General features: G+C 33.5%; 3 protein-coding genes across 3 annotated transcripts; 2 read left to right on the forward strand and 1 right to left on the reverse strand.

Annotated features, from left to right (window-relative positions):
• The first annotated feature begins 5,118 nt into the window (after window positions 1-5,118).
• On the forward strand, window positions 5,119-8,382 carry LOC145087980 (Pectin lyase-like superfamily protein). The gene is made up of 5 exons (XM_079026154.1): window positions 5,119-5,565; window positions 6,616-6,778; window positions 6,855-7,061; window positions 7,157-7,404; window positions 8,066-8,382. Exons 1-5 carry the CDS (start codon window positions 5,279-5,281, stop codon window positions 8,223-8,225), a joined length of 1,065 nt encoding a protein of 354 aa, XP_078882280.1. The 5' UTR covers window positions 5,119-5,278; the 3' UTR covers window positions 8,226-8,382.
• A 267-nt stretch (window positions 8,383-8,649) lies between these two features.
• On the forward strand, window positions 8,650-10,049 carry LOC145087989 (DNA-binding enhancer protein-like protein). Its single transcript, XM_079026165.1, has 4 exons — window positions 8,650-8,875; window positions 8,973-9,028; window positions 9,610-9,676; window positions 9,824-10,049. Exons 1-4 carry the CDS (start codon window positions 8,747-8,749, stop codon window positions 9,914-9,916), a joined length of 345 nt encoding a protein of 114 aa, XP_078882291.1. The 5' UTR covers window positions 8,650-8,746; the 3' UTR covers window positions 9,917-10,049.
• Window positions 10,050-11,939: 1,890 nt separating this feature from the next.
• On the reverse strand, window positions 11,940-15,620 carry LOC145054747 (uncharacterized). The gene is made up of 12 exons (XM_079003000.1): window positions 15,324-15,620; window positions 14,658-15,238; window positions 14,525-14,565; window positions 14,208-14,276; window positions 13,715-13,815; window positions 13,443-13,521; window positions 13,220-13,318; window positions 13,036-13,104; window positions 12,878-12,927; window positions 12,704-12,785; window positions 12,414-12,508; window positions 11,940-12,284 (listed from the first exon to the last, which is right to left on the reverse strand). The coding sequence occupies exons 1-12, from the start codon at window positions 15,590-15,592 to the stop codon at window positions 12,158-12,160; spliced, it is 1,662 nt and encodes a 553-aa protein (XP_078859126.1). The 5' UTR covers window positions 15,593-15,620; the 3' UTR covers window positions 11,940-12,157.
• Between the last annotated feature and the right edge of the window lie 9,795 nt (window positions 15,621-25,415).

Genomic DNA, 25,415 nt, shown 5'->3' on the forward strand with positions numbered 1-25,415 from the left:
AAATTGGAGTTTTTCTACATTCCATCCATTGATCAGCTGGCTGACATTTTCACTAAGGTATTGAATGAAAAGACTTTGAACAAATTGATTGCAGATCTTGGCATGCTTTCAATGACTTAATTTCTCTCTAACTTTCAGTTTAACATTGCTTCTGTTTGCTTACTGAAAAACACAAAAAACAAATGCTACTTTTATTATTTATAGACGTTTACATAGTATGTTTAAGCTTTGTTTATAATATTTACAAGTCTTATTTTCTCTCTTATACATCTTTTTGGCATATCTAAGATTTATCTACATCTCCTTTCTTCAGATTTTGCAAGAGCTAAAAGATCTCAATGCTCTTGGTGTTGAGAAAAAGAGTGGCATCATGTCCTCTTATTCTTGAGGATACCCTCTTTCTCCTCCACTCATTATTATGGATGCCAAGAGAAACCATCAATGCAGTAAGCCTTGTTTTCATCTACTGACTCATAATCTAATAAAACCTTGTATTCCCTCGTGTTGATCTTGAGGACACAATGGTTTCAGGAATTTGAGTCAGTCAACTCATTGGTTATAAAGATTGGTTCATGTTCTTCCTTTGTTCTTGGTGAACATGAAGCTTGGAATCAATCTGCATAATCTCAAAGATTAAAGGCATTCTCTCTCTTTGGTTTCTATGAATTGTGTTGTTTTTGTGTGATATGGTTGATCTTGTTTGTTCTCTTTTATATCTAAAATTTCAAGGGGTAGATACATCGGAAAATGGAAGTGCATTTATGACCATTCAATTCCAAAGATTTGATGGATCAAGCCTTTATCACCTTTCTGATAAAGCTGCACATATTTCGTTGTTTAAACGATTTTCTTGTTTGACTAACTCTTTTGTCTGTATTCTTACATTGTATATTCTTTTGTACCATTTTTTAAAGGAATCCTACGGTTGTGACTGTAAGCCTAGTATGCAACTTTTAACACATCATCGTCCCTAGAAGTATGTTGTTGTATGTGACTAAATCTCTCTAAGTTATCATCAACGAGATCATTTGCTAAGAACATTGAGTCACCCACTCACGCTAACTGTCTAGCATTGTCTAAACTTTCAAAGTGAGATTGTCTGGTCCTAATCAGAAAAATTATTATAAGGATTGACTGTTTATCTTCTTGGTTAATCATCTCTCACCTGACCCTGTCCCTGGAAGCATGCTTTCCATATGTCTAAGTCTCATGTTCTGCTAAAACATTGAGCAAAACCCAATGGCTTACCCTGATTGCATAGTCATCAGCATAATAGATACTTATCTGGTCCTAATGACAAAGGGTTGTTCATGTCCCTGACCTCCTAGTCTGAGGTATGACATGGTACCATTATGAATTAATGTTGAATATTTGATTCTAGATCGCAACTTACTTTATGATACGAAAGTTTAAACCACTTCTTGTTGATGAGTTATACTGTTAATGATTCATGTTGATTTCACCTCAGCGTGACTAAAACAATCCATTCTCTCCACAGTTCTTATAATATAGAACTTGATGATTCACTGTGTAAAACCACACATTGATAAAAGTTTGAAAGTCTGTGCCGATGGTTAGACTATGTACCGTAGGCTATCACACGCACCGATCCATTCTTTCCTTTATATTCTTATTTAAAGTTTTATGATTCATCGTAATGTACCATACGCTGATGAGAGCTTGACAAATTTGTGCCGATGAGTATATCATTGTCCATGGTATATTACACACACCTATCCAATCTTGCCATTTTTCTTCTAATAAAAGTGATTTATGATTCAACATATGAAACCACACGCTGATGAGATCTCGCAATACTATGTCGATGAATAATAGTTTAAACCCACACTATTAGGAGACATCATGATCCTATGCTAGACTACAAAGCTGCATCACTAATACTCTCCTCTAATTTTGTTCTTCTACTTATGTCAAAAAGGAATAATCTTTCCTATGCTGAAGAAACTATTGGATGTTCAACCAAGCATAATCCGCGGGGGGGGGGGGGGGGGGGGGGGGGAGTTAAGCTGATTTAAACATTCTCTGCTCATATTCATCCTTAGCTCATCATTTCTTCGTCCGTCCACTGCACTTCATAACCGAGTTGGATATGTTGTCTTAACTACATGAAAATAGGAAGTCATTCTTATTCTCAGGAGGAGCATTTGTTATATTTGAAGAGTTAAAAATTCATTCTTATTCTCAAAGGGACCACAAGCTAAATAATTCATTGAAGATTAGTTTTGACATCACCATATAAGGGGAGATTGTAAGGCACACCTTATGATCTGATGAGTCAAACACTCTACATATCTGTCAGGGTCAGCGTCTACAACATAAAAAATGCTAGCATATCAAGCTTATCAACGCCAGCGTATAACGTTGTTATTCCATGTAATCTCTTGTGTATTACGTAATGATATAGATAAGTATAGAATAGATCGCAGATCCTGTATCTTTGTGATAAGATCGGTTCTTAGTATAGATTAGTAGCAATCCCTTTAATTAAAGGATATACTTGTATAGATTAGTGTGTGTGTGTGTGTATATATATATATATATATACACACGCACACACACACAACATTAGGGTAAACCCTAATTTTATAGAACACGGCTTAATGTCGTAATTGTCTTTGTGACAACCCGTCTTCTTGGTGAAGACAAAACCCTTTCATGGTAAAAGAACAATCTGGAGAACTCTCTGTTTCATTTAATGTATGTTCTTTATTTTCTTAGATTAAGCTTTACTTTCGTGTGATCGATACAAACCTTCAAACACCACAAAAAGCTTCAAGATATCAACAAGAGGGATAAGGTTCGTTTTAGGTCAAGAGGGAGTGATGAAGGTTGATGATGAGCAAATCCTAGCCATCACATCTCCTTAAACAGGATTCTAAATCCAGAAAATTAAGGTTTTGCATACTGGCCGCTGCCACGTCGTGGCTAGAACCTTGCCATGTTGTGGTGTCCAAAAGAAGGTGCATTTCTTATCGTGTGAAAACCACGTCGTGGTGTCTTCACCACCACGTCCTCGTCACCTATTATTTCATATTTGAAATCTTAATTGTTATGAACCCAAAGAAGTACATACCTAGAACTGGTGTTACAATATAGCTTGAAACAAATATTTTGTATAATAATGCGTCACAAGTAGTGTTGCGTTTACTACACTTCGTCGCAATAGGAATAACCATTTTTAATATATATATATATATATATATATATATATATATATATATATATATATAAAGTACATGAATTATTATAATATGTGGTTGGATAAATGATATCCCAATATAATCTATAAAATTGTAATTATAAATAGAAGCATAAAACATGGAATGAACAAAAAAATTATAGTTAAAAGTTCACCTCATGGACCATGATTAAAGCTATGAACTACAACATCGTTGTGTGGTACATGTTTTATTCTCTAATACTAATTACAAGCACAACACAAAACAAACATAATGATTGAAATCAAAATTATTAATCTAAGTAAAGTTTTATGTTCGTGCTTTTTCATGAAGATATTTCTTGCTTTTATGATTGATTTCTTCCATTAATCATACTACTTCATGACTTTATGATAATTTCAAATTAGATGTGATAATTCATGAATGTCAATGTTTATACACATATCATATATTGATTTATCACATTCTTTGACTAATACATAAATTAGAACAGTGTTGGATTCCATTATTGTCTCTGATTGACTGATCTCATTCCTATGAAGAGACAGGTGATCAATCACAGAATACTGGAAAGGTTGGATTACACAAACAATACCGATTATGTCCTAGGGGTATTTTCGAAAAAGCTGCCATATTTTAGTTTTGGATGTTTAGGATTTTGTTTTGCAGTAGAGGTTAAGCTAAAACATGTAAATAATCAAAGAGACTTAAAAACATAATTATGCATCTGTAGAAATTGCAAATAAGAGCAGAGGTATTTTTGGAAGTTTTCTTATTTAATAGTTTTTATTCCACTTTTTGTTTGTTTTATTATGATTGTTTTGTGTTTAGTATAAATGGACCATTCGTGTGGTATTTTTATGTAGCCCAAAAAATGTTTTCAATCAATAATACTTAGGCTCTAAGTACTTTTTTTGTTTATCCTTTGTTTTCCCCAGTTTGTTAATTGAAGTTATCCCCTATTTATCGTCTAGTGTAATCTGGTGTCATTCACTTTGATCTATACCTCAAAATTGAAATATAAACATACCCATCTATTGATGGTTTAACATATTTAAATGCTATGATGTTAGGAAACTAATTTAGGATGTTTTACTTATTTTCTTCATAATATCATTTATATATATATATATATATATATATATATATATATATATATATATATATATATATATATATATATATATATATATATATATATGTTTCTTTTGTAAGCTTAACGGTTAACATTATAAAAGTGGAATTAGTGGAAAATTTAAGCATACCCATGTGTTACTTGATCTCAACGAATACATCTTATTGGTGCCGATGAATTAGTGGGAAATTTAAAATGATGCATGACAAAAAGCCAAAAAACACAAAAATGGTTCTTACAATTTAAATTAGTGGCTACTACTTATGGAACTTATAGTATCATGCAGTAAAACACATGAAATACAACTATAACGACTCATTATGGAAACCATCACTAAATGAACACTTTGAACAAAAAACTTGCCAAATTTAAAGGTTTCCGGTTCTAAAATTCCGGTTCCAATCTTGAGTTTCCGGTTCCAATGTTCAAATTCCGGTTCCAACCGGTTTCATACCCACTTTATCCGGTTTGATACCGGAACCGAACCAGAACCAATTCCTGTATACCGGTCCGGTTATCGGGTCTTATAATCCGTCAATTCCGGATCCGAGTCCAATGGTCCGGGTTTGGACCCACTTTCATCCCAAGCACGTGTTCTATTAATTAAATACTTGTATACTTTTTTGTCGTAAATTTACAATATCATGGCATCTATATATGATTATGATAGCCCTTAAAAACCTTAAAAACAAAAGAACAAAATATAAAACCTTAAAAACGAAAGATTCCTTAACCACACATAAATCTTAAAACCAAAAGAACATAGAAAAACCAATATCAAGATATTCACCACACACGAACTACTGGAGGAGAAAATTACCCTTCTTAACACCCTACAAAATTTAAAACCCCGCCTTCAAAACCAGAAGAACCCTAAGAAACCAAACATTTTCTTACTTCAATTTCTTTCTTTTATCCCACAATTTTCTATGTTTTGTTCACTATGTTTCGATTACAGTCTAATCCTTTTAAAACAATATTAGTTCTATACGTACTCACATTTATCACATTTACGGTTTTTCTAGATGGTGTCGATGGCAAAGGTATTCTCAGGCTAAGGCCACAAGGGGTAGACGCGTCTTTTTTGACCTCACAAATCTTACCAAATCGAACCTTCATCGTTGACATTAATGGACCAGAAAATTATAGGTCGATACAAGGTGCCATTGATTCTGTTCCTGATAATAATCAAGATTGGGTTGTCATCCATGTCAAAAAAGGAATTTACAGGTGATGTTTATTTCTTACTATTTCTTATTATATTTTTAATAAAGTTTTTTAAGTTATTTCTTACTATTTCTTATTTATATTTCGTTTTCCATATCAATATATATCGATTATCATGTTAAACATTATATTTTACAACATGCATTATAGATGTTTATTTAATTTTAATTTTTTTAGAACGGCGGATAAGCAATTAGTCTATTTAAGCGTACATTAATGTTTATTAGAGGCATATTATTATATGTGGCTAAACAAGCAATTAGTCTATTTAGGCGTACATAATGTCTATTAGAGGCATCGTTTTCGAATAAATCATTAAGTGAATATTGATCAATTTGGATTTAGATTTATCTATGACATGTCTAACTAGTAATTAGTAATTAAACATAAAAAATAGCTGAAAAAATGAGTTAAACGAGTTAGTATCTTTAAGTATATTATTCAATACTTGCCATCTTCTAACTTAAAAAAAACAGAATTAGGTTATTATTATACCAGTAAATTTTTAGAGAACTATATTTATATGTGTATAGGATTACAAAACAAATCCGACATGTTTTTATAGGGGTGTCAATTCTCAACACGATACGAACCTGATATGAAGATAAACGGATTTGGGTTAAGTTTTTCTAACCGTCAACTTGCCAATCCGTTTATTATACGGATCGTGTTCGGGTTTGCAAATAATTTCACAGCTTGACCCGTAAACCCATTTATTTTATTATATTTAAATAAATAAAAAATATATTTATTAAATAAAGAAAATAATAAGAACTAATAAGTAAATATATGATATTTAGACATTTTTTTCCCGAACGCACAAACTTTATTCTGACACATAAAAAATCCGAATCCAACCACAAACCCTTATAGTTAAATAAACGGGTTACGTGAGTTGACCTGTTTATGGCTAGTCCGAGTTAGAATTGAATAAGACGACACAAATAATTATATGGATCGTGTCTATGTTTAACACCTATGACCCATCAACACACCAACCGGAACACAAAGTTTTTGCCACCTCAAAATTATGTACATGTGTTTTAAATGTAGGGAAAAAGTAATAATCCCAAGGGAAAAACCACACATTTACTTGAGGGGAAGTGGGAGCACTAAAACAGTCATAGTTTGGGCAGAAAGCTCTGAAAACAACTATCAATCTTCCACTTTCAAAGTTGAAGCTCCTAATTTCGTTGCCTATGGTATTAGCTTTAAGGTACAAGTTTTTAATTCACCAATTACATCACAACAATGCATAAAGTACAACCTTCTAATGCATATGTTTTCGACAGAATGATGCACCTACAGGGATCGCTAACACCTCACATAACCAAACTGTCGCAGCATATGTGGGTGCAGACAAGGTTGCATTCTATAGTTGTGGATTCTATAGTTCCCATAACACTCTTCTTGATAACAAAGGTAGACATTACTACGATCATTGCTACATCCAGGGTGCGGTCGATATTATTTTCGGTCGCGGCCGATCCATCTTTCATGTAAGTTTTCTATTTTAATTAAAAATATTATAAAATATAGACCCTACAACTGTACCCTCCCAAATGAATTGTTATTGTTTATGGTACTCGTGCAGGAATGTGAGATTTTTGTGATTAATGATAGACGCATGGAGATTCAAGGGTCAGTGACGGCCCATACGCGATCAGGTCTAGATGAAAATACTGGATTTGTTTTTGTTGGTGGGAGAGTTTTTGGCACTGGACATGCTTTCTTAGGTAGACCTAGAGGTATCCATTCTCGAGTAGTTTTTGCAAAGACTTACTTGTCTAAGACTATAAGACCCGAAGGCTGGAGTGATTGGAACCATCACGGTAGTACCGAGTAAGCTTCCCTCTATCTTTCCCCTCTCCCCTTTTACTTTTTATACGACTCAGTATTTTCAATGATCTTAATTTTCAGTGATAATACTAGAAAACTAAATAATTTTGATTGAATAAAAATATAAAATGAAATGACTAAAATGGTCATATAAAGTAAATGTATGTTGGTCTCATAGAATTTGAAGGTATGATTTTAATTATATTCTATACATTATCTTTTATAAGTAATGAACTTTTATTTATTACAATAAAAAATTATTAAATCTCAACTATTAAAAACAACATGCTTATTTATTCTACAAAATAAAATTGCATATATAAAATAATAAAAGTTTTAAAAAATTGATGTAAGTAAAAACGAATTATAGTATTTATTTATTTATTTAAAAAATACTATAATGAGAATGAAAGTTGAAAAAAATAAAAGGCACACATTCTTTTTGGAATGATCAATTTCATTTCACACAAAAGTGTTTTTCCATTTCCTCGGAATGAGTTATTTCATTATTTTCTATAATTTCATTGTAATAAATACAACTTGAAAAAAAAAAAAAAATCTACCATGTTGAATAAATCACAATTCATTCATTTAATGATTTTATATATTAATCAGGTTTTACCTATTAGTTTATTTCTTAATTTTCTCATTTGTATTTTTACAGAAATCTATGTCATTGTGAATACAAATGTCATGGACCCGGAGCTGGTACAAGTGAGCGGGTTCAATGGTTGAAGAAACTGAGTGATGAAGAAGCTGCACCATTCCTTTCTATAAAATTTATCGATGGTAGGAAGTGGTTGTTTGCAGGATATTCTGCATAAGCTTTCAAGGTTGCTGCATCCATATGTATTAAAAACTTGTGCAATGAAGTTTTAGGTTGTTTGTACTATAATTATTAGGTTATGTGTGTTTTGAGTTTCTTCCTTCTAAACGACATGGCATAAAGGAATGAAACAATTGTAATTATTTTGTAAATAATGGCTTATAGGTTATCATTAACCAATATTCTTGAGCTTGTGATTTTTGCAATTTAAATAATCAGAATAACAAAGAATGAGATGAATGATCAACCAATCATATCAGTAGTTGATTTATGGTTTAAAATATTTAAAGAATTTTAGTTTTATTTTACATGTCATGACATAACCCGAATATTTTAAGTTTTTAACACTAAAATCTAAATAACAACAAAAAATAAGAATGGGTTTGGGCCCATTATTAAAATGGGTTTCAAAAGGGTTTGTTCATGGCATTATGCGAAAGAACCCGAAAACTAGAAACTTTTAGGGCAAACGATTTCGCCATTTGCAGAGCTTTGTGATTCGAAGGAGTGAAGACAATTATGGAGGCAGGAGACGAAGGGATTGAGAGAGTAGAGGACTCCAAGGACTTACAGCAACAGAGCAAAGCACTCGACAAACTTACCGACCATGTCGAAGATCGTCAGCTCGATTCGACTCGTGTTCAAGAGGTTTGTGTGTAAATTTTACAAATTGTCTGGTTTTATAATGGATTGATCGTATGAATCGGTTATTTAGGTTTTATTGTTTAAAATTTGTGTTGAATAGGCTATGGCTTCGATCGCTGCATCAAAGGAAGCTGATTTGAATGCTATGAGATTGAGGTTTGCTATCCGTGTCCCAAAAATTATTTCTGCATGTTACTTTTTATGCAAATTTTATCAATCAACACACTGATGAAAGTTTATTTATCACTGAACTATCCATGTTCAATTACCATATATTTACTTCTATCAATCATGTGATGATGTAAATGTTTACGTTTTCATTTTTTTTCTGAAGTGTTACAATGAGGAAAACTTATCTTACAGATATAAGATGTTTTTGCATCTATCTTTCTGAATTTAACTGATTACATAGTTATGAGGGCTACTAACCAAATCTGGTGTATCATTAACAACATTTTGAAGCATCAAGAACCTTATAAATGTCATGTGTCAAAAGTGATTGTTTTAATTTTCATCAAACAGAGGGACTACTCATATTGGTAATCCTGACTGCGAAACAAAAAAGTTTATTTTCATACAGTAATCCTTCATGACATTGTTAATGGGTATTATGATCCTTCTATAGATCATTATCAATTTATCATCTCCAGCTTAATAATCACACCACTAAACTTTATTTATGTTTCTTATATATATATGCTTAATATCAATTTATTTTATTTTATGATTTCTTCAAGGGAGAAAGAGTTGGCTGCTGTTAAGATCAATGCTGCTGAAGTTGACATCATTGCAAGTGAACTAGAGGTATAACTGTCCCATTGTTCTCTGAAGTGAGAGATTTTGGAAGAAAAAAAAAAGAATCAATTGAAAGTTTAGTGTTTGTTTTCTGGGATTTTTGTGATGATTTATTTGCTAAAAAAAGTATATTTTACTCATGACATGTTATTGCAGTTGGATAAAAAGGTGGCTGAAAGAACATTAAGGGAACACAAGGGTGATGCAGTTGCTGCAATAAGACACTTGCTTCATGTGGGTAATCTTTAAATTCAACATCTATCTTGTTATTTCCAAAATCTTGTTAAACATCATTTAGTTTATGTTACATTGTGTCACAACTTTTATGTTATGCAATTGAATCCAAATTTTCCTAATTAAAATGTTGTGAAATTGAAATGGATGTTTTGTGTTCAAGACAAAAGAATAGAAAACTTTAAAATGATGCTGATATATTAGGATGTGACCTCATGGGAGAAATGAGATTAATCACAATAGAGTATTTTACTTTTATTTATGCAGTGTTAGTGTATGGACAATTTTTTTTACAATCTTCCATTTTAGTATAACAACTCTTAACTACAAAATTTTGCTTGCAACAAATTTGAAACTTATCGTTATAATCACCAGAATAACAACCAGATCCATATTTAGCCTCTTTGATCCCGATTGTGCTACCTTTATACAAACAAAAAATCATTGTTTTATACACATGTATGTTATGTGTGTGTGTGTGTGTGTGTGTATATATATATATATATATATATATATATATATATATATATATATATATATATATATATATATATATATATATATATATATATATATATGCACCTTTTGATTATTTAACATGAAAAGCTATTGAATGATTTACCTTTGACCATACATGTCACAAGAAGAAGAATAAGAAAGGTGAGCATATGAAAGTTGTTCATGTCAAATGCTTTCGACCTAGAAATACATGATTAGAAAATCTTAAATATATTTTTAAGAAATTAGTTTGAAAACAGAAAACAAAACTAATAGTTTCATGAGTTTTGTATGAATATATTTTAAATAATACATGTGGGTTGCATGAATCGGGAACGTGTTTTAAAGAGTTAGTTTTTGTAGGATTAAGTGTTTGGAATTTTATTGTTGATTTGGGATTATTTTGATATAATTATTGTCAATCTCTTGAAGTTCAATGTGTTTATGCACGTGAGATATAAGCTTGGATTATTGTTACGCATTGTGCAATTATACCAAGTATATAACTAGGTTTTTATGTATGTTAATGGTTGTGAAGAAATCTAGGTGCTAGACTTTTGTTATGGTATATTGATATAATTGAAGAATTTGATTTATTTATTGAATATGAGCATGGAAATGGTTAGAAATTGTAATTGTATGATGGGATCTACTATATGTTGGAAAACTGTTTAATACGGAATACAATGCTATGATTGGTAATTTTCAAAAATAAATAATGTATAAAATGACGTCTGACAATGAAAATGCTATTTTTGTTGGGGGCGAATTTCTTTGTTTGAACATGAACATTTCTTTATTTTCGTTTTGCATGTTCAAGCCGATTTACCAATAATGTTTTGGTAATTGGTAAGTTAAAAAAATCCTATTTTCTTTTTTTAGAAAACCCTTTGTATTTGACAAAAAAATTTGGTTTTGGCTCATAGTTTTGTTAATTGGGTCGACTAATTTGGCGTATATGAGCTTAAGCCTATTTAGAAGTTTGACCTTGAAGTGAAAGATTAATGAAGTTGGGTTTATATTGCTGTTAATCAAATATTATTAGCGACCATTTATGCATTGAGTTCAGGTGAAAATTATTTAAGCCTAGGGTTTTTCCCAACATTTTCTTCATTCAATTTCTGAAAAGGGAAAAGAGAGGATAGCTTCATTTCTATGGGTTTCTTTTTAGCAATTGGAAGTGGATTCATATCGACATAATCATCATCTTTCTCCATACTATCATCATCATCCTCCTCCTCCGTACTGACATAATCAATATCATCATTGTAGGGCTCTTTAGTGACTTAAAAGTAAAGTCAAGGAGTATTAACTGAAAATTTAAGGAAGTTGAAAGTGTTTTTTGAGTAGGAAACAATTGAGTCCAATTATTTTTGTTTTCTTGAATTACCTTTGTTTTGAAGATGTGAATTGAAAACACGATCCCTCTACGAAGAACTTGTGTTGAGGTGGAATTTCAAAATACACACATTAGGTGTTTGACAAATGTTCTCAGAGTGATCAAGGTGGTGCTCTTAATTTTTAAGAACAACATGTTGATTGCCCATTTAAGTTGTACGCTTTCAAAGTATTACTCCCATGCCAGTTTCTTTGTTTACTCTGTTCTTGTACGCTTTCACAAATCATGAATAATAAAGCCATCTTTTGTCATCATTCTCGTTGATTTTCATTCCACATTCATAGATTAGCTAAGTTTCAACACAAGAAAGTGAAATCCTTGAAGTTCAAAACTAAAAAGAACAAGATGATGCATCTGTTTTACATAATTTTCAATTCCTTACTGCTCTTTGAGTCCTCATGAAGTGGTGGCATGACCTTGAACCGCATGTCCAAGTGGTGTAGCTCTTCTAGTATCTCTTTGAATGTTGGCCTCGACTGTGGTTTACTAAGAAGGAAAAAAAGAAAACAAGAAACTTGTTGGGTTTTTTTTTTTTTCCAAACAAATTATATGAAAAACTTAAAAGAATTTGTTATTAAACGATGAAGGTATTCTAATTGATTATGAAGAATGAACCTCCACAAACATCTTTGAATAAGAGAAGCCCACTGTGGATCCACATCTTTTGGAATATCTAACCCTTGATTCATGACTCCTACAGCTTCCATCACCTGCATATATATACACACACACACTCTTATTAGTATACGAATCCCCTTTCTTTGCCCAATCTTCCTAAATCATTATCATCTTTGACATGATTTGCAAACAAACCCTCTCAATTTAGTTCAAACTTAAATGTATTCATCAATTTATATGATGTGATCATGGGTTCTCCATTTACATGATGTTAGAAAGAAGAAAACCTGCATTGAGTTGAGATCACCCCAAGGGATCTTCTCTGTGGTAATTTCCCATAGTACCACACCATAGCTATATATATCCGACCTACACAAAGCCAAGAAACATTTTAAAAAATATATAAAAACTAAACATAGATTTATAGATCAATCGTTAGGGATGCAAACAAGTAGATTTACCTTTCATCTGCTTGCTCATTTCGAAGAACTTCGGGTGCCATCCACTGAGGCTGAGGCTAACAAAAAAGAAAGACAAAACTCAAAAGATTGTCAACTCATGAAATTATATATATGGGCCCACAGAAGATAAAAGTTTTAATCAAGGACATATGTAGTACCATTCCAATCCTTTCCTTTATCGTCTCATAAGTTTCATGCTTAGTACAACATAGACCAAAGTCACCAACCTATTCAATTGTAAGTGACACAAGATCATTTTATTTGTGAAAAAAGAGAAGAAAATGTACAACATCAGATGGAATATGAACACAAATATGGTAGTTAAATCGTACTAAGTGTCACCTTGACTGTCCAATCCTTATCCACAAGAAGTTTTGAAGAATTCAGATCACGGTGGATGATGGGAGGGAGGCAATGATGAAGATAATTAATTCCTCGTGCCTATATAAAAAAAGTATATAATGATGAAGATAATATCAATATGTTTAATGGAATGTTTTTTCCTTGAAAGACGAATGTTTTTATTGATAAACTAGCAAGTAGCTAGAGAGAAAACATTGATTACAATATCAATGGCCATACGGATTCGGCGTCTCCAATCCAATCTGGCTCTTTTTCGGTGAAGTAACTTGAACAAATTTCCACTTCACAAAAGTTATAAGAACATAAAAATCATCAAAGTCATATGCATGCATAAGATTAAAAGGCATGTGCACTAGACAAGATAAAATATATAAGATTCCAACATTACTTGTGTGAAATAGCTATAATAGTGTCTTCTCATACACACAAACACACATGATTGAATGTATTTGAGGAGGGGGATTGGATACTAACCGACGAAGAAACTCGGTTACAATGCATATGCGCTGAGGTGAAGCTACTGTACCCATGAAGAGCAAAATATTTGGATGCCGAAGCCTTTTCATAAGAGATGTCTTCAAATTGAAAGAAAAAACTGTTAGAAAAATATGATCTTTATTAACTAGAAACATATGATTCTCACCGATTTTGGACATGTGTAAATTTTGGATATCTATTTTTTTATTTGTATTATATTTTAATGGGGTTGCTTTCTTCTTGGAAAGAGCTTTAGTAACAATATGCTACAAGAACATATCAAACTTAAGGTGAGAGAGATATCGACTCTCAAAGTGATGTATTTGGAATGAAAGATAGCTTGAAAAAGGAGAAAGCCGATATACATGAATAGTTGTGGATCAAGAAAATCTATAAAGATTGCGAAAAAGTTACAAATTTATTATAATTTTTTTTTCTGGGAGGCAGGGCTGAAAATGATATGATATAACTTTTTCAAGATATAAAATACCTCATGCATAAATGATACTATAAAATCATGTGAGTGTGCCTGCTTGGAAAATAACTTGAGAGCAACATCCTGCATAACACGAACAATACATTATTAAAATATACGTACAATAATGTGGCTGTAAAACCATTTATGTAATATTTTTTTTTTGTTAGGGATATAATTATAATTTATATCACATAGTAAGCCATGATGACATAATTGGTCCTTCAATTTATGTGAGATGTTACTTGAATCTTTGATGATTCAAGTAATTACAATTTTTGTTAGATGATGACATAATTAGTTCTGAAACTATTGTTGAATTGGAAACATACAGATCCTTGCCACACTGCATGATATCGAATCCCACATGAACCTGCCACAATGTATGTTAAACGTAAAACATCAAAAACTTGCAAAAACAAAAAAAAAAAAAAGACGTGAAAGTCTTGTAAAACATTAACAAACCTCGCCCAATCACTTCTCTAATCCTCAAATCCTCCCACTTGATTTCACAATCAAAACTATGATTACACAAAGACCAAGTACTTAAAGCCTTGTTATCAAGACCAACACAATTAGTGTTCACCATCCATTGTTGATTTTCTACATTCGCCTTCATTCTCAGACCATACTTATCATGATCACTGTGTATCCAATGCCAACAAGAACGACTATTTGTGGGATCAAAACAACCTCTTTGTTCATTTCCTTTCCATTTAGATTTTGAAAACAAGGTACTGGTTTCATTTACCATGGGAGCACTTAGCTTTATTTGTTGATATGGGCGTGGGGAAGCTGATACACTTATAATCCCTATAATTTGCCCATTTTCATCACGTAAAGGTTTAGTGGAACCGATAATAACAAACCTTTCCCCTCTCTTGTTTCTAATAGGAAACTCCCCTGTCCAGCATTCACCCTTTAACATTTGTTGTAGGATATCATTAGCTATATGGAGATCCTTTGGTTCTACTACAAGATCCAGAAAACCTTTTCCACGAATTTCCTCAGCACTATAACCATACAAGTTTTCCCAAGCTTGGTTCCTTCACAAATCTCAAAAGCCGGAGACAAATTTAGGTTAATATCATACAAGATACAACAATCAGCCTCAAAATATAAAAAACTTGCCTGTAGATTATGCAACGCTTAAGATTGGTTATATGAATTGGCTGATCGATTGACTGTAGGATGTTGAAATAATCAGTTTCTGTTAAGATGAGAGGTGAATGCTGAGTCCATCGGCGTGAAGATATTGAATTTGAAGTTTTCCGGTCACCGGAGATCATGAACTTGAACATCTTCTGTTTGAGGTGAGCATGGGCGTCTTCTAGATCTTGAATCCTCTTTGTCAGCTCTTCAATGGGTGGTCTTATTTTCTGGTGTATGTCGTTCTCCATTTTCACAGAAAAACAAGCATCAAGAGTTGTTATTTAAGCCTAAAGTTTGAAACAAAAAGACATTCTCATTGTCTGATTGTTGATCAAAACATTTGTCCTTTAAATTTTGTACAAAGGTCGCCTACAAAAAAACCGTGTCATCATTCGTCGTTTCTGTCTTATAAAATTCCAGTTTAGAAGAAAGCAACAAGAACCCAATAAAAACAAAATCTATGTTGATGCTTCAGCTTCATGTTTCAAACACCTGGAGAATATGTGTTGTTTTCTTATAGGGAAAATGACATATTAATTTATTTTCGTACTTTCTTAGGGAATAAAATTATTTTTATCGGAACTAATTAGTCACTTTGTACAAAATAAAAGGGTTACCCGGTTACCCCTTTGCCACATAAATATTTGTTGACCCATTTTCATTTAACCCATACTAATTTTTAATGTACAACCCCATGAAGCACCTGATAAACCCAATACTATTCATAGGGCTGTTCAGTATTTGGATAAAATCGAATTGTCCAATTCGACAATTTGGATTGGACTATTTGGTTTGGATATTTGAATTTTTAGATTGGTTTTCGACAAAATTATTATTTTGGATTTTGGATTGGTTATGGTTTATAAAATAAGAACCGAATAGTCCAAAAAAACCGAATAGCAATTTATTATTTATTTATTTTTAATATATATCGATAATTATTTATTAATTTTGTAATTTATTTTTTGAAATAGGTTTAAAAATTTTCACCTAATAAAAAAAATTAATATGCATTTTCTCTTAAAAAAATTTTATCTATAAAATATTAAAATATAATATATCTTCTTAATAGTTGTTTACAAAATTTCAAATCGTAACTAAATAATTTGTTTTTGCTTCATGTATAAAACTCGGTAATATTAAAATTATATGTCATTTTAAAATGTTTTAGTTTTTAAAAACCGAATTATAAAAACTGATTCAACCGAATCGTAATTGGATCAGATCGGATCAGATTTGAATTTAGTTTGAACTATTCGGATTCACATTTTAAAAACCAAAATCAATTTGGATTTACTTGATTGGATTGGATCAAACCGATCCATCCCAAAGAACACCCTTAACTATTCATCTTCTTTTCCACCCTAAACTCACCATAAAACTCCATAACCAACCCACCACTCACAACTGATTCATCACCTTAGTACTATTCATTGTGGTATAGCATTTTCACCAAAGTCGTCTTTGCACATCTGCCTTCAGCTTCTCCAACAGTTCGTCAAATGCTACAATTCCAATCGGAAGTTCGGGAACACACCAACCATACTTTTCTCGTTTCATGTTTTCATATCTCGATTATTCTGTTCTGAATGAAGACGACAGAGAACCACTGCGATTACGGACCCGCATTGTTCTCAGTAGGGTATCTTTCATTAAATCTGAAGGTAACCGGTCCATTTTCAGCTTTACAATGCTGACATTTAAAGCGCCTCCCTAATGTGTCGACTCTGGAATGCTTAAAGTTCGACTTCAAAGGAATTCTAGCAACTTCTTGATGATATGCCACTTCACTTTCGAACATTTCTTAACAAGTTTTCCCGCTCTTTGGATTTCATGTTTGAGCATCTGCCACTCTCCCTCTGGACGATCTAGTTTCCGACTCATAGTTATATAGTTGATGATCGGCATAATTCGTTGTTAGGTGATACAGAGTAGCTTCAGTTATCGCTTGAAATTGGGTGTGATTTTTGCCACATATATTACCAGTCTAGTAAGTTTGAAGATGGATGACGCATGCAAGTTGTTTGGTGAAATGTCTGACCAGATAACTTCGTTTTTCGTTGCATGATTGATGGGTTTTGCAAAATAGGAAATGTTGACCATGCTAAAAGTTTCTCCATGATGAGGTTGAACATGTGTTCATACCATTGGTTGGTGAGTTGGAATTGAAAAAGAAGCCACATCAGCTTGAAACCTGTTATAGTAGGTAGTAGTGATTAAAAAAGCAGGTCGACAACAACTTTATTCCCTCAAAAAACATGAAAATAAGTTAAGGTACTGAATGAGCAAATATGCAATACATTTTAGCGTTAATGTTGTTAGCCTATATGTAGTTTGCTCTCTTGTTTATGGACCTTTTAGCCTTTAGCCCATTAGGGTTTGGTGTCTTAGCTAGTATTTATTCTCCTCTTTCTTGTTCTCAACTTTTGTACTTTTCATCTAGAACACTTGTAACTTTTCTCTCTCAATAATCATATGGCTTAAATATCATGGTATCAGAGCGGAGGTTTGATACGTTCGAAGATTTTGTAGCAGTCATCTGTGGCGTGGATCGAATTTTTTTGAGGGTTTACTGTAACATATGCGTTTGATGTTCGTTTGTTGTTGCTGTTCGTTTTCTTGTTAGTGTTTATTTGCCGTTGTTGTTAGTTTGCTGTTGCTGTTCGAATTCTAGGGTTTTCTATTCGATTTTTTTGCTATTGGATTGGTTGCTTCTGCTGGTTTGTCGTTCTTGTTCTCTGATTGCTTGTCCATTATTGCGATTATTTTTCTGTTGTCATCATGAATGGAAAAGACGCTTCCCTTCAGTCAGTCAGTACTCGATTATATGGAATAAATTACACTTATTGGAGCTATGTTATGAATAACTTTCTTTGTGGGAAGAATATGTGGGGCTATGTCACTGGGACTAAAGCCAAACCTTTAGTGCCTCAAGCTGAAAATTTCGATTTGTTAGTTGATACTTGGGAGAATGATAACTCCAAGGTCATTTTTTGAATTAACAATTATGTTACTCATTCTATTGGTATGCAGTTGGCTAAATATGACACAACAAAGGAAATGTGGAACCATTTGGAGAGACTCTATTCTCAGTCCAATTTTGCTATCAGTTAGAGTATGACATTTGTACCCTTCAGCAAAATGATATGAGTATTCAAGATTTCTATGTTGCTATGTCTGATTTATGGGATCAGTTGGATCTTACTGAATCTAAAGAGTTAACAGACTTTGAGCCTTATATTGCTAAGAGGGAAGAACAACGTTTGGTTCAGTTTTTGATGGCATTGCGTTCTGACTTTGAAGGCCTATGTACAACAATCCTTCATCGTTCCCCACTTCCCTCAGTGGATTCTGTTGTTCATGAGCTTATTGTTGAAGAAACTCGTATCAAGTCTCATGCGGATAAAAGGTCTAAAGCAATCTCCATTCCTACTTTCACTCCTGTTGTGCTTGCTATTTCCACTAATTAGTCCCGACAAACTCCAAGGGTTGCATATGATGAGTGTGCCTTCTGCAAACAGAAAAATCACTGGAAAGCTCAATGTCCATTGCTAGTATGCCAAGCGTACCCTATGGTACGCCGGGCATACTAGCCATAAGGACCAAAATGTAATACTTTAAAATAAAAAGGGTTGAAGATGAACATACCAAATCAAGTGTTACAATTCTCCCCCACTTGAATCAGACTTCGTCCTCGAAGTCCGTTGCTCCAAATAATTTCGGATAGTGCTCCCTCATCTCATCTTCCGGTTTCCAAGTCCACTCCAAACCCTTGCAATGTTGCCATTGCACTTTCACCAACCCAACAACCTTGTTCCTCAAGGTTTTCGTCTTCCGATCAAGAATTACCAATGGTCTCTCAATATAATTCAGGCGGTCATCCACGTGAATATCCTCCAACGGTACCACTACGGAATCATCCACTAAGCACTTCCACAACTGAGAGACATGGAACATTCTATGAATCTGACTTAGCTCATCTGGAAGATCCAAGCGATATGCAACCCGACCCACCCGAGCCAAAACCCTGAAAGGACCGATATACCTGGGGCCCAACTTGCCCCTCTTCCTGAATCGGATGGCACCTTTCCAAGGTGACACCTTCAGGACAACTTGCCCCACCTGGAACTCTAGATCTGATCGACGTCTATCAACACAACTTTGCTGCCGACTCTGAGCTGTCTAAAGCCTACTCTGAACTTGCTGGATCAACTCAGTGGTCTTGAGTACCACCTCGGTACTCCCCATAATCCGCTGACCGACCTCGCCCTAACAGATCGGGTTCCTGCATTTCCTCCCATAGAGCATCTCAAAAGGAGGTCGACCAATGATGGCGTGATAACTGTTGTTATACGAAAATTATGCTAACGGATGCCCGCGATCATATTTCAGCTAATACGCCAAGAGTACCCTATGGTACGCCCCGTGTACTAGCCATAAGGACCAAAATGCAACACTTTAAAATGAAAAGGGTTGAATATGAACATACCAAAACAAGTGTTACATTAATGTAATGATGTTAATAAAAGGAGAATCAAATGCTATATGGTTCGATCTACGATGAGTAGTGCTTCACTACCATTCACAAATTTTTGGAAATATACACTTGAATTAGTAGAGCATTCTTAAACCTTGTATCCAACTAAGTAGGTTTTGATGACTCCTCGTGAAATGTAGAGTTGGAAAGTTCCATCACATTTAGATCTGGTGTTGTGAGGTCTTTCGTTAAACGAGAAACCAATGACCAACTTGAATCGAGATTTATGAACTGTTACGTTGTAGGGTGTATTCACTGAAGACTTTTGATATTTGCTCTTATAGCTCAAAAGGAATGTTCCTTGAGAGAATGAACATATAGATATCAAGAATTCAATGGGAGTCATATTGAACTTGAATAAATTCGAGATATAATCGAAAATGAACCTATATTTGGCACTAGCTCTCAACCTGAGGTTGAAAAACCAGTTGAGTCAAATAACATTACCATACCTCTTCGTAAAATATAGTAGATTTAGAGCACCTCCCAAGTTTTATGAGTTTCATCTAGTTGTGGAAGAAGATTCTTTAATTATTGACAAAACATTGATCAATTTGGATAAGTCTAATAGCTACTAGAAAGCAATGGTGGGCCATATGACTGCCAATAGAAGAGTCTAAGGATAGCGAAATTTTGTCCATAAGGGATAACTAATTTTAAAATTGGTTGATCATAAACCTCGTCTTATGAAAATGGGTTGCGATTAGATCCTCAATGTGAAGACTAACAAGGATGGGAATGTACACACATTCAAAGCTAGTATGGTAGGAACTAGGTTCCGCTTAGAACTTAAGAAATTGTTTATGAGGAAACATTATTACCAATAGCTGGTAAAGGTCTAATTGGTTATTTGTTACCATTGTTGCCTTCTTTGATTCGAGATATGGTAAAGTGGATGTTTAAACAAATTTCCTCAATAATAAACTTTCAAAGGATATATGACATATTCTAAAAGGATTTAAACATACAACGTATCCAAATAAGATGTGTAGGCTTGAAAAATCTATTCAGACAAGCATCGCATAGCAGGAATTTGTTTTTCCATGAGAAAATGAAGAGTGTTGTCTTTCTAGAAGTCCAAATGAGTCTTGAGTACATGTCAAAGCTAGTGGGAGTGTTGTTGTCACCTGGTATTTCATATAGATGAAAATACCTCTCATAGGAAACAGTCCTAAATTGCAAAGTGCAAAATCTTGGTAATTGTTTCGTTATGATGGAAAAGGTAAAGCGACATTGATAGTTGGTATTTGGATCTAGAAGTATAGATCAAAATGTTTAATAAGATTCTAGTCAAAGCATAATGTGTTGAAAGGTTTCAACATAGAAAATTCTAAGAAAGAGATTGTTAATATGCTTCATAGCAAGGACTTAAGTGAATCTTAAAGTCCTATGTTCTAGTCATGAATTTGATAAAATGAGTCGAGTCCTATATGCCTCAGATATAGGATCAATCATGAATGCTATGATGTGACATCCCCATTTTTCACGGCCATAAAAGACCGATTTTGTTTATGCTTTGTAAAAAATATCAGAGTACTTCTTTTCATAAAAATGTTGCGGAATTTGTTCCAAAAAAAAGATAAATACGTTATCAAAACATTTTCGAAGAAACATATTTTATTCATTTTAAAACGTTTGGGATGTCATCGTCAATACAGAAACATAAGCATCAACAGAACTTACATTTATTTACACTAGTGATCTACATCTCTTTAATCTCTCAGTGTAATGTGACTTCATATCAACAACTGTGATATAAATAAATTGAGTGGGTCAGGTTGGGAAACCTAGTGAGTACATAGGGTTTTCAACCCACAATAATATAATTATTATGTTTAAACAATCAAACAATCAACCCAATTACCCATCCCCATTATCTTCTTTAGTCTTAAGGATCTACCCTAAGAATCAACTATTCGTCATTTATTTATTCCTAAGGATCATCCTAAGGAATCGGCACGAAGTCCATCATTACCAAGGCTTATAGATTATAACTGGTGAACACGTAGTCCAAAACATCTGGTAAACACTTAGTTCAAAAGTAACTAGTGAACACACTTAGTTCAAAATACCTAGTGAACACACTCAGTTCAAAATACCTAGTGAACACACTCAGTTCAAAAATACCTAATGAGCACCTAGTTCAAAAACACCTACAGGTTACGTGCCTGCTAGCGTTCCACTGGACTGTCTAGTATCGTCCATGGTCGTCATCTATACTCCACTAGATGACTGGATCACTGTCAACATTGATGTATTCCATCGTGTTATCACACAACAACTATTTCATCTACCCATGTTTTACCCAACACATTTTGTAGATATAAAATACATATACAGTTTAAATCATATAAAACATGTATAAAAATCTTTCATCCAGCATAGGCAACAAGTATTCAGACAATATGCACACATAGCACGTAATTTATATTAAAATACTTCATATCTATGTGTAAGATGAAAGGGACTATGCACTCACCTGATAAGGTGATGACTTGGTACTCGTACAACACTTTGTTAGTGTTAAAACAATTTCCCTCGGACAAAACCTAGTATCATTACCACTAGAGTTTAGTCTAACGTTAACCGCGACTAATTAATAGTCTAGATATTATTACTATTATATAAGCGTTAAGAAACACTCTTATATAACTCATAATAATATCCCAAATACTCATTTTAATTTCCTAATAACGTTACTATATTAAAACATAAGCTATACAAAAGATAGGGTAAGCATAGCTCACTTACAGCGGGTTTTTCGCAAAACCGAGCTTCGCTGGAGCAGCATTTCCGAGCCGAAAGGCTCCTCCTCTTGGAGCTTCCTGGTGCTCTGGGACTTGTTTCTAACAACTTGGAGGTGCTAGGGAAAAACCTTGAAGGTTTGGGGGTATTTGGGAGGAAAGAAGTGGAGAATTGTGAAGAAAATGAGAGATTTTCGCCTTTATTTATAGGCTGCCAGTGCCGAGTACGCCGAGCGTACTCAAAAATTACGCTAAACGTAATGGTTATGCTGAGCGTACTCAAAATTACGCTGGGCGTAATGTGCCACGTGTCACCATCTGGTGGCTAGCCTTGGGGAGGAAGCAACGGTTGTGATCGCGCCACGTCACCCAAACTCGCACAACACCCTCCCGACTTAGAAAAATCATAACTTTCGCATACGAGCTCCGTTTTCGATGTTCTTTATATCCACGCGAAGGCGGGAACGTACTCTACAACTTTTGTTTAGACTCCGTCGGCTAATTTTGAATTTATTTTAAATTTTATATTTTTAACATGCCGGGATAGGATTGGTCCGTTAAAAATTCATAACTTCTTCATCTGACGTCCGTTTTTGTCTGTCTTTTTATCGTTACGCTACAAATAACGAGATCTTCAATTCTCTTTTAGGTTGTTTTGGCTAAAAACCGCTCGATCTACTATTCGAATTTCGGGCCGTGCACTGCTAAGCCAAATCTTAGAAAATTCATAACTTCCTCATACGAAGTCAGATTTGGGCGTTCTTTTTATGGACGCTCTCGGTTTAATGTATTCTACGACTTTACTTTAGATCGTTAAGGCTAAATCTTGATCTATCGTAAATTCACTATTTACGCTTCCCGGTGTCGTGCCAGTTCCGTCGCGAAACTTCGACGGGTTATAACTTCTTCGTTATAACTCGGATTTCGGCGGTTTTTATATGTACGGAAACCTTGTAACATATAATACAACTTGGTTAAGATTATTTATTTTAAATAATATTTTGCCGAAAAGTCATTTTCGACACTTATTGCCTCTAAATTGACTAGACCGGATCTACGGACGTTACATATGACTTGTGCTTATTCTGATGTCTCAGATGTTTTGTGCATCAGGAGATTGTGTCGGAAACTGTTTGACGGAATCATTAGATAACTGTCAAGAATATTCTAAGTATTGAAGGATACCAAATAATGGTTGCTTGTAGACAGTAGAGAACATGGTTGAGAAGAGTTATAGTAACATGAATTTTAGAGATGACTTTGCGTCATATTCTAAATGGATATTCATTTTTTAGTTGTAGCAAGAAAGGTTTCATGTAGGAGATGATGGTAGATTCGACAATGTGGGTAAGACCATATTGGTGCAAGTAAAGTATCCAAGGAGCGTACTTGGACTAGAAAGCCTCATAGTTGACCTCTGATTTGTTTTAAGTAACAAATTGTCATTAGAAACATTATGTGAAAGTACAGTCATATTGACTAAGGATTCTTGAGATCACAGAAGGTCAATGCATAGAAGGAGGGGATTCCACTACATCCAAGATAAAGATGAGGATATTTTCATAGTTGTGAAGTGAATTTCTTTCTGATGATTCGTTCACAATAGTGATAACCAAAGGCAAACATGATATGCATGTTAAGAGCATTGACATGGGAAATGTTGAAAAGTTTAGTCATTAAGTTGATTACCTCGAACATTTATACAATAGATAAATCTGTAATTGTTATGGTGATTAGATAATAGGGACTTATTTATATTCAAAGAGTGTGAAGCCATAGGACAATTAGTTTATTATTGTGTTTCATTTTGTGTGTTACTTCCTGAATGTTAATTTATTCAAAATGCCACAATTAGTCATACTTTTGGGAGTAAGTATTGATTTAATACTATCATGAATTGATTGTGGATTGTTCATATGGATTTGACATTGCATAGGGATTGCTGTAATATTCATGAATACTTTGAAAATAGGGATTTTAATTGTTGGTTAAAACCGCGCTTAGAGATTACTTCATGGATTCAATCACGAGTAATTCTAAGACGATAACATCTTTTATTTTTCAAACAGAGATATATAAGTCGTATTTTGCAAATCTGTTGTGCATTGGTTTACACCAACGCATCTCGTACCTGAGTGTTATATAGTGTAATTCCATGCATGATTTGGTGAGTGAAATTGATGATTATATAGTCGAAGTTTATTCGTTTCTTTTGCATTAATAGGAAAAGCGATATCTTTGGGCCCCTCGATGATTTGTTACCGACCTCTAAAGTGCTTGGCCGAGCCCGGACTAAATTGATGTGTTCAATTAGTAGTTTGAATTCAGTCGTCATAAATCGGGAAAGTCGAGAAACAAAATCTCGCACAATGAGATTGATTCTAATTCATGTCTTGTGTCCATATGTTATCTTGTAAAATGAAGGGATAATTGATCACTTCTTTTACGACCAACGTCTAATCAGAGTTTGGCAGTGTCTTTGGAAAACAATTTTTACTGGTTATTTGGAGTGGTACTTATAATTGTAATTAGCAAATTATCCAAGTGGGAGACTGTTGGATTAAGTGTCTAAAATCCTAACTAAATTAGTATAATGTTGATGAATAAAAGTAAAGTTCTTTTTAGGTTGCCTTCATAACTAGGAAATGGCCTAGATTGATCAACAGAGAGAGAAATAAAATGTTTTGTTAATATATTATGTGATTAATATATTAATTAGAAATTGTTAATTAATGATTTGTTAATTTATTATATGAGTAATAAATTAATTAGAAATAAGTGATAGTTCAT

The sequence above is a fragment of the Lactuca serriola genome, chromosome 1, assembly GCF_051521515.1.
Source record: "Lactuca serriola cultivar US96UC23 chromosome 1, Lser_US96UC23_V15, whole genome shotgun sequence".
NCBI lineage: Eukaryota > Viridiplantae > Streptophyta > Magnoliopsida > Asterales > Asteraceae > Lactuca > Lactuca serriola.

Excerpts from the sequence above, each read along its gene's own strand:
- LOC145087980 (XM_079026154.1), top strand. The coding sequence starts at position 5,279 with ATGTTTCGATTACAGTCTAATCCTTTTAAAACAATATTAGTTCTATAC. Across the intron at positions 5,566-6,615 it reads GTCAAAAAAGGAATTTACAG|GGAAAAAGTAATAATCCCAA; the intron begins GTGATGTTTATT and ends TTTTAAATGTAG. Across the intron at positions 6,779-6,854 it reads CCTATGGTATTAGCTTTAAG|AATGATGCACCTACAGGGAT; the intron begins GTACAAGTTTTT and ends TGTTTTCGACAG.
- LOC145087989 (XM_079026165.1), top strand. The coding sequence starts at position 8,747 with ATGGAGGCAGGAGACGAAGGGATTGAGAGAGTAGAGGACTCCAAGGAC. Across the intron at positions 8,876-8,972 it reads ATTCGACTCGTGTTCAAGAG|GCTATGGCTTCGATCGCTGC; the intron begins GTTTGTGTGTAA and ends TGTGTTGAATAG. Across the intron at positions 9,677-9,823 it reads TCATTGCAAGTGAACTAGAG|TTGGATAAAAAGGTGGCTGA; the intron begins GTATAACTGTCC and ends ATGTTATTGCAG.
- LOC145054747 (XM_079003000.1), bottom strand. The coding sequence starts at position 15,592 with ATGGAGAACGACATACACCAGAAAATAAGACCACCCATTGAAGAGCTG. Across the intron at positions 13,522-13,714 it reads GTAACCGAGTTTCTTCGTCG|TGGAAATTTGTTCAAGTTAC; the intron begins GTTAGTATCCAA and ends ACTTTTGTGAAG. Across the intron at positions 12,928-13,035 it reads TAAAGGAAAGGATTGGAATG|CCTCAGTGGATGGCACCCGA; the intron begins GTACTACATATG and ends TGTTAGCCTCAG.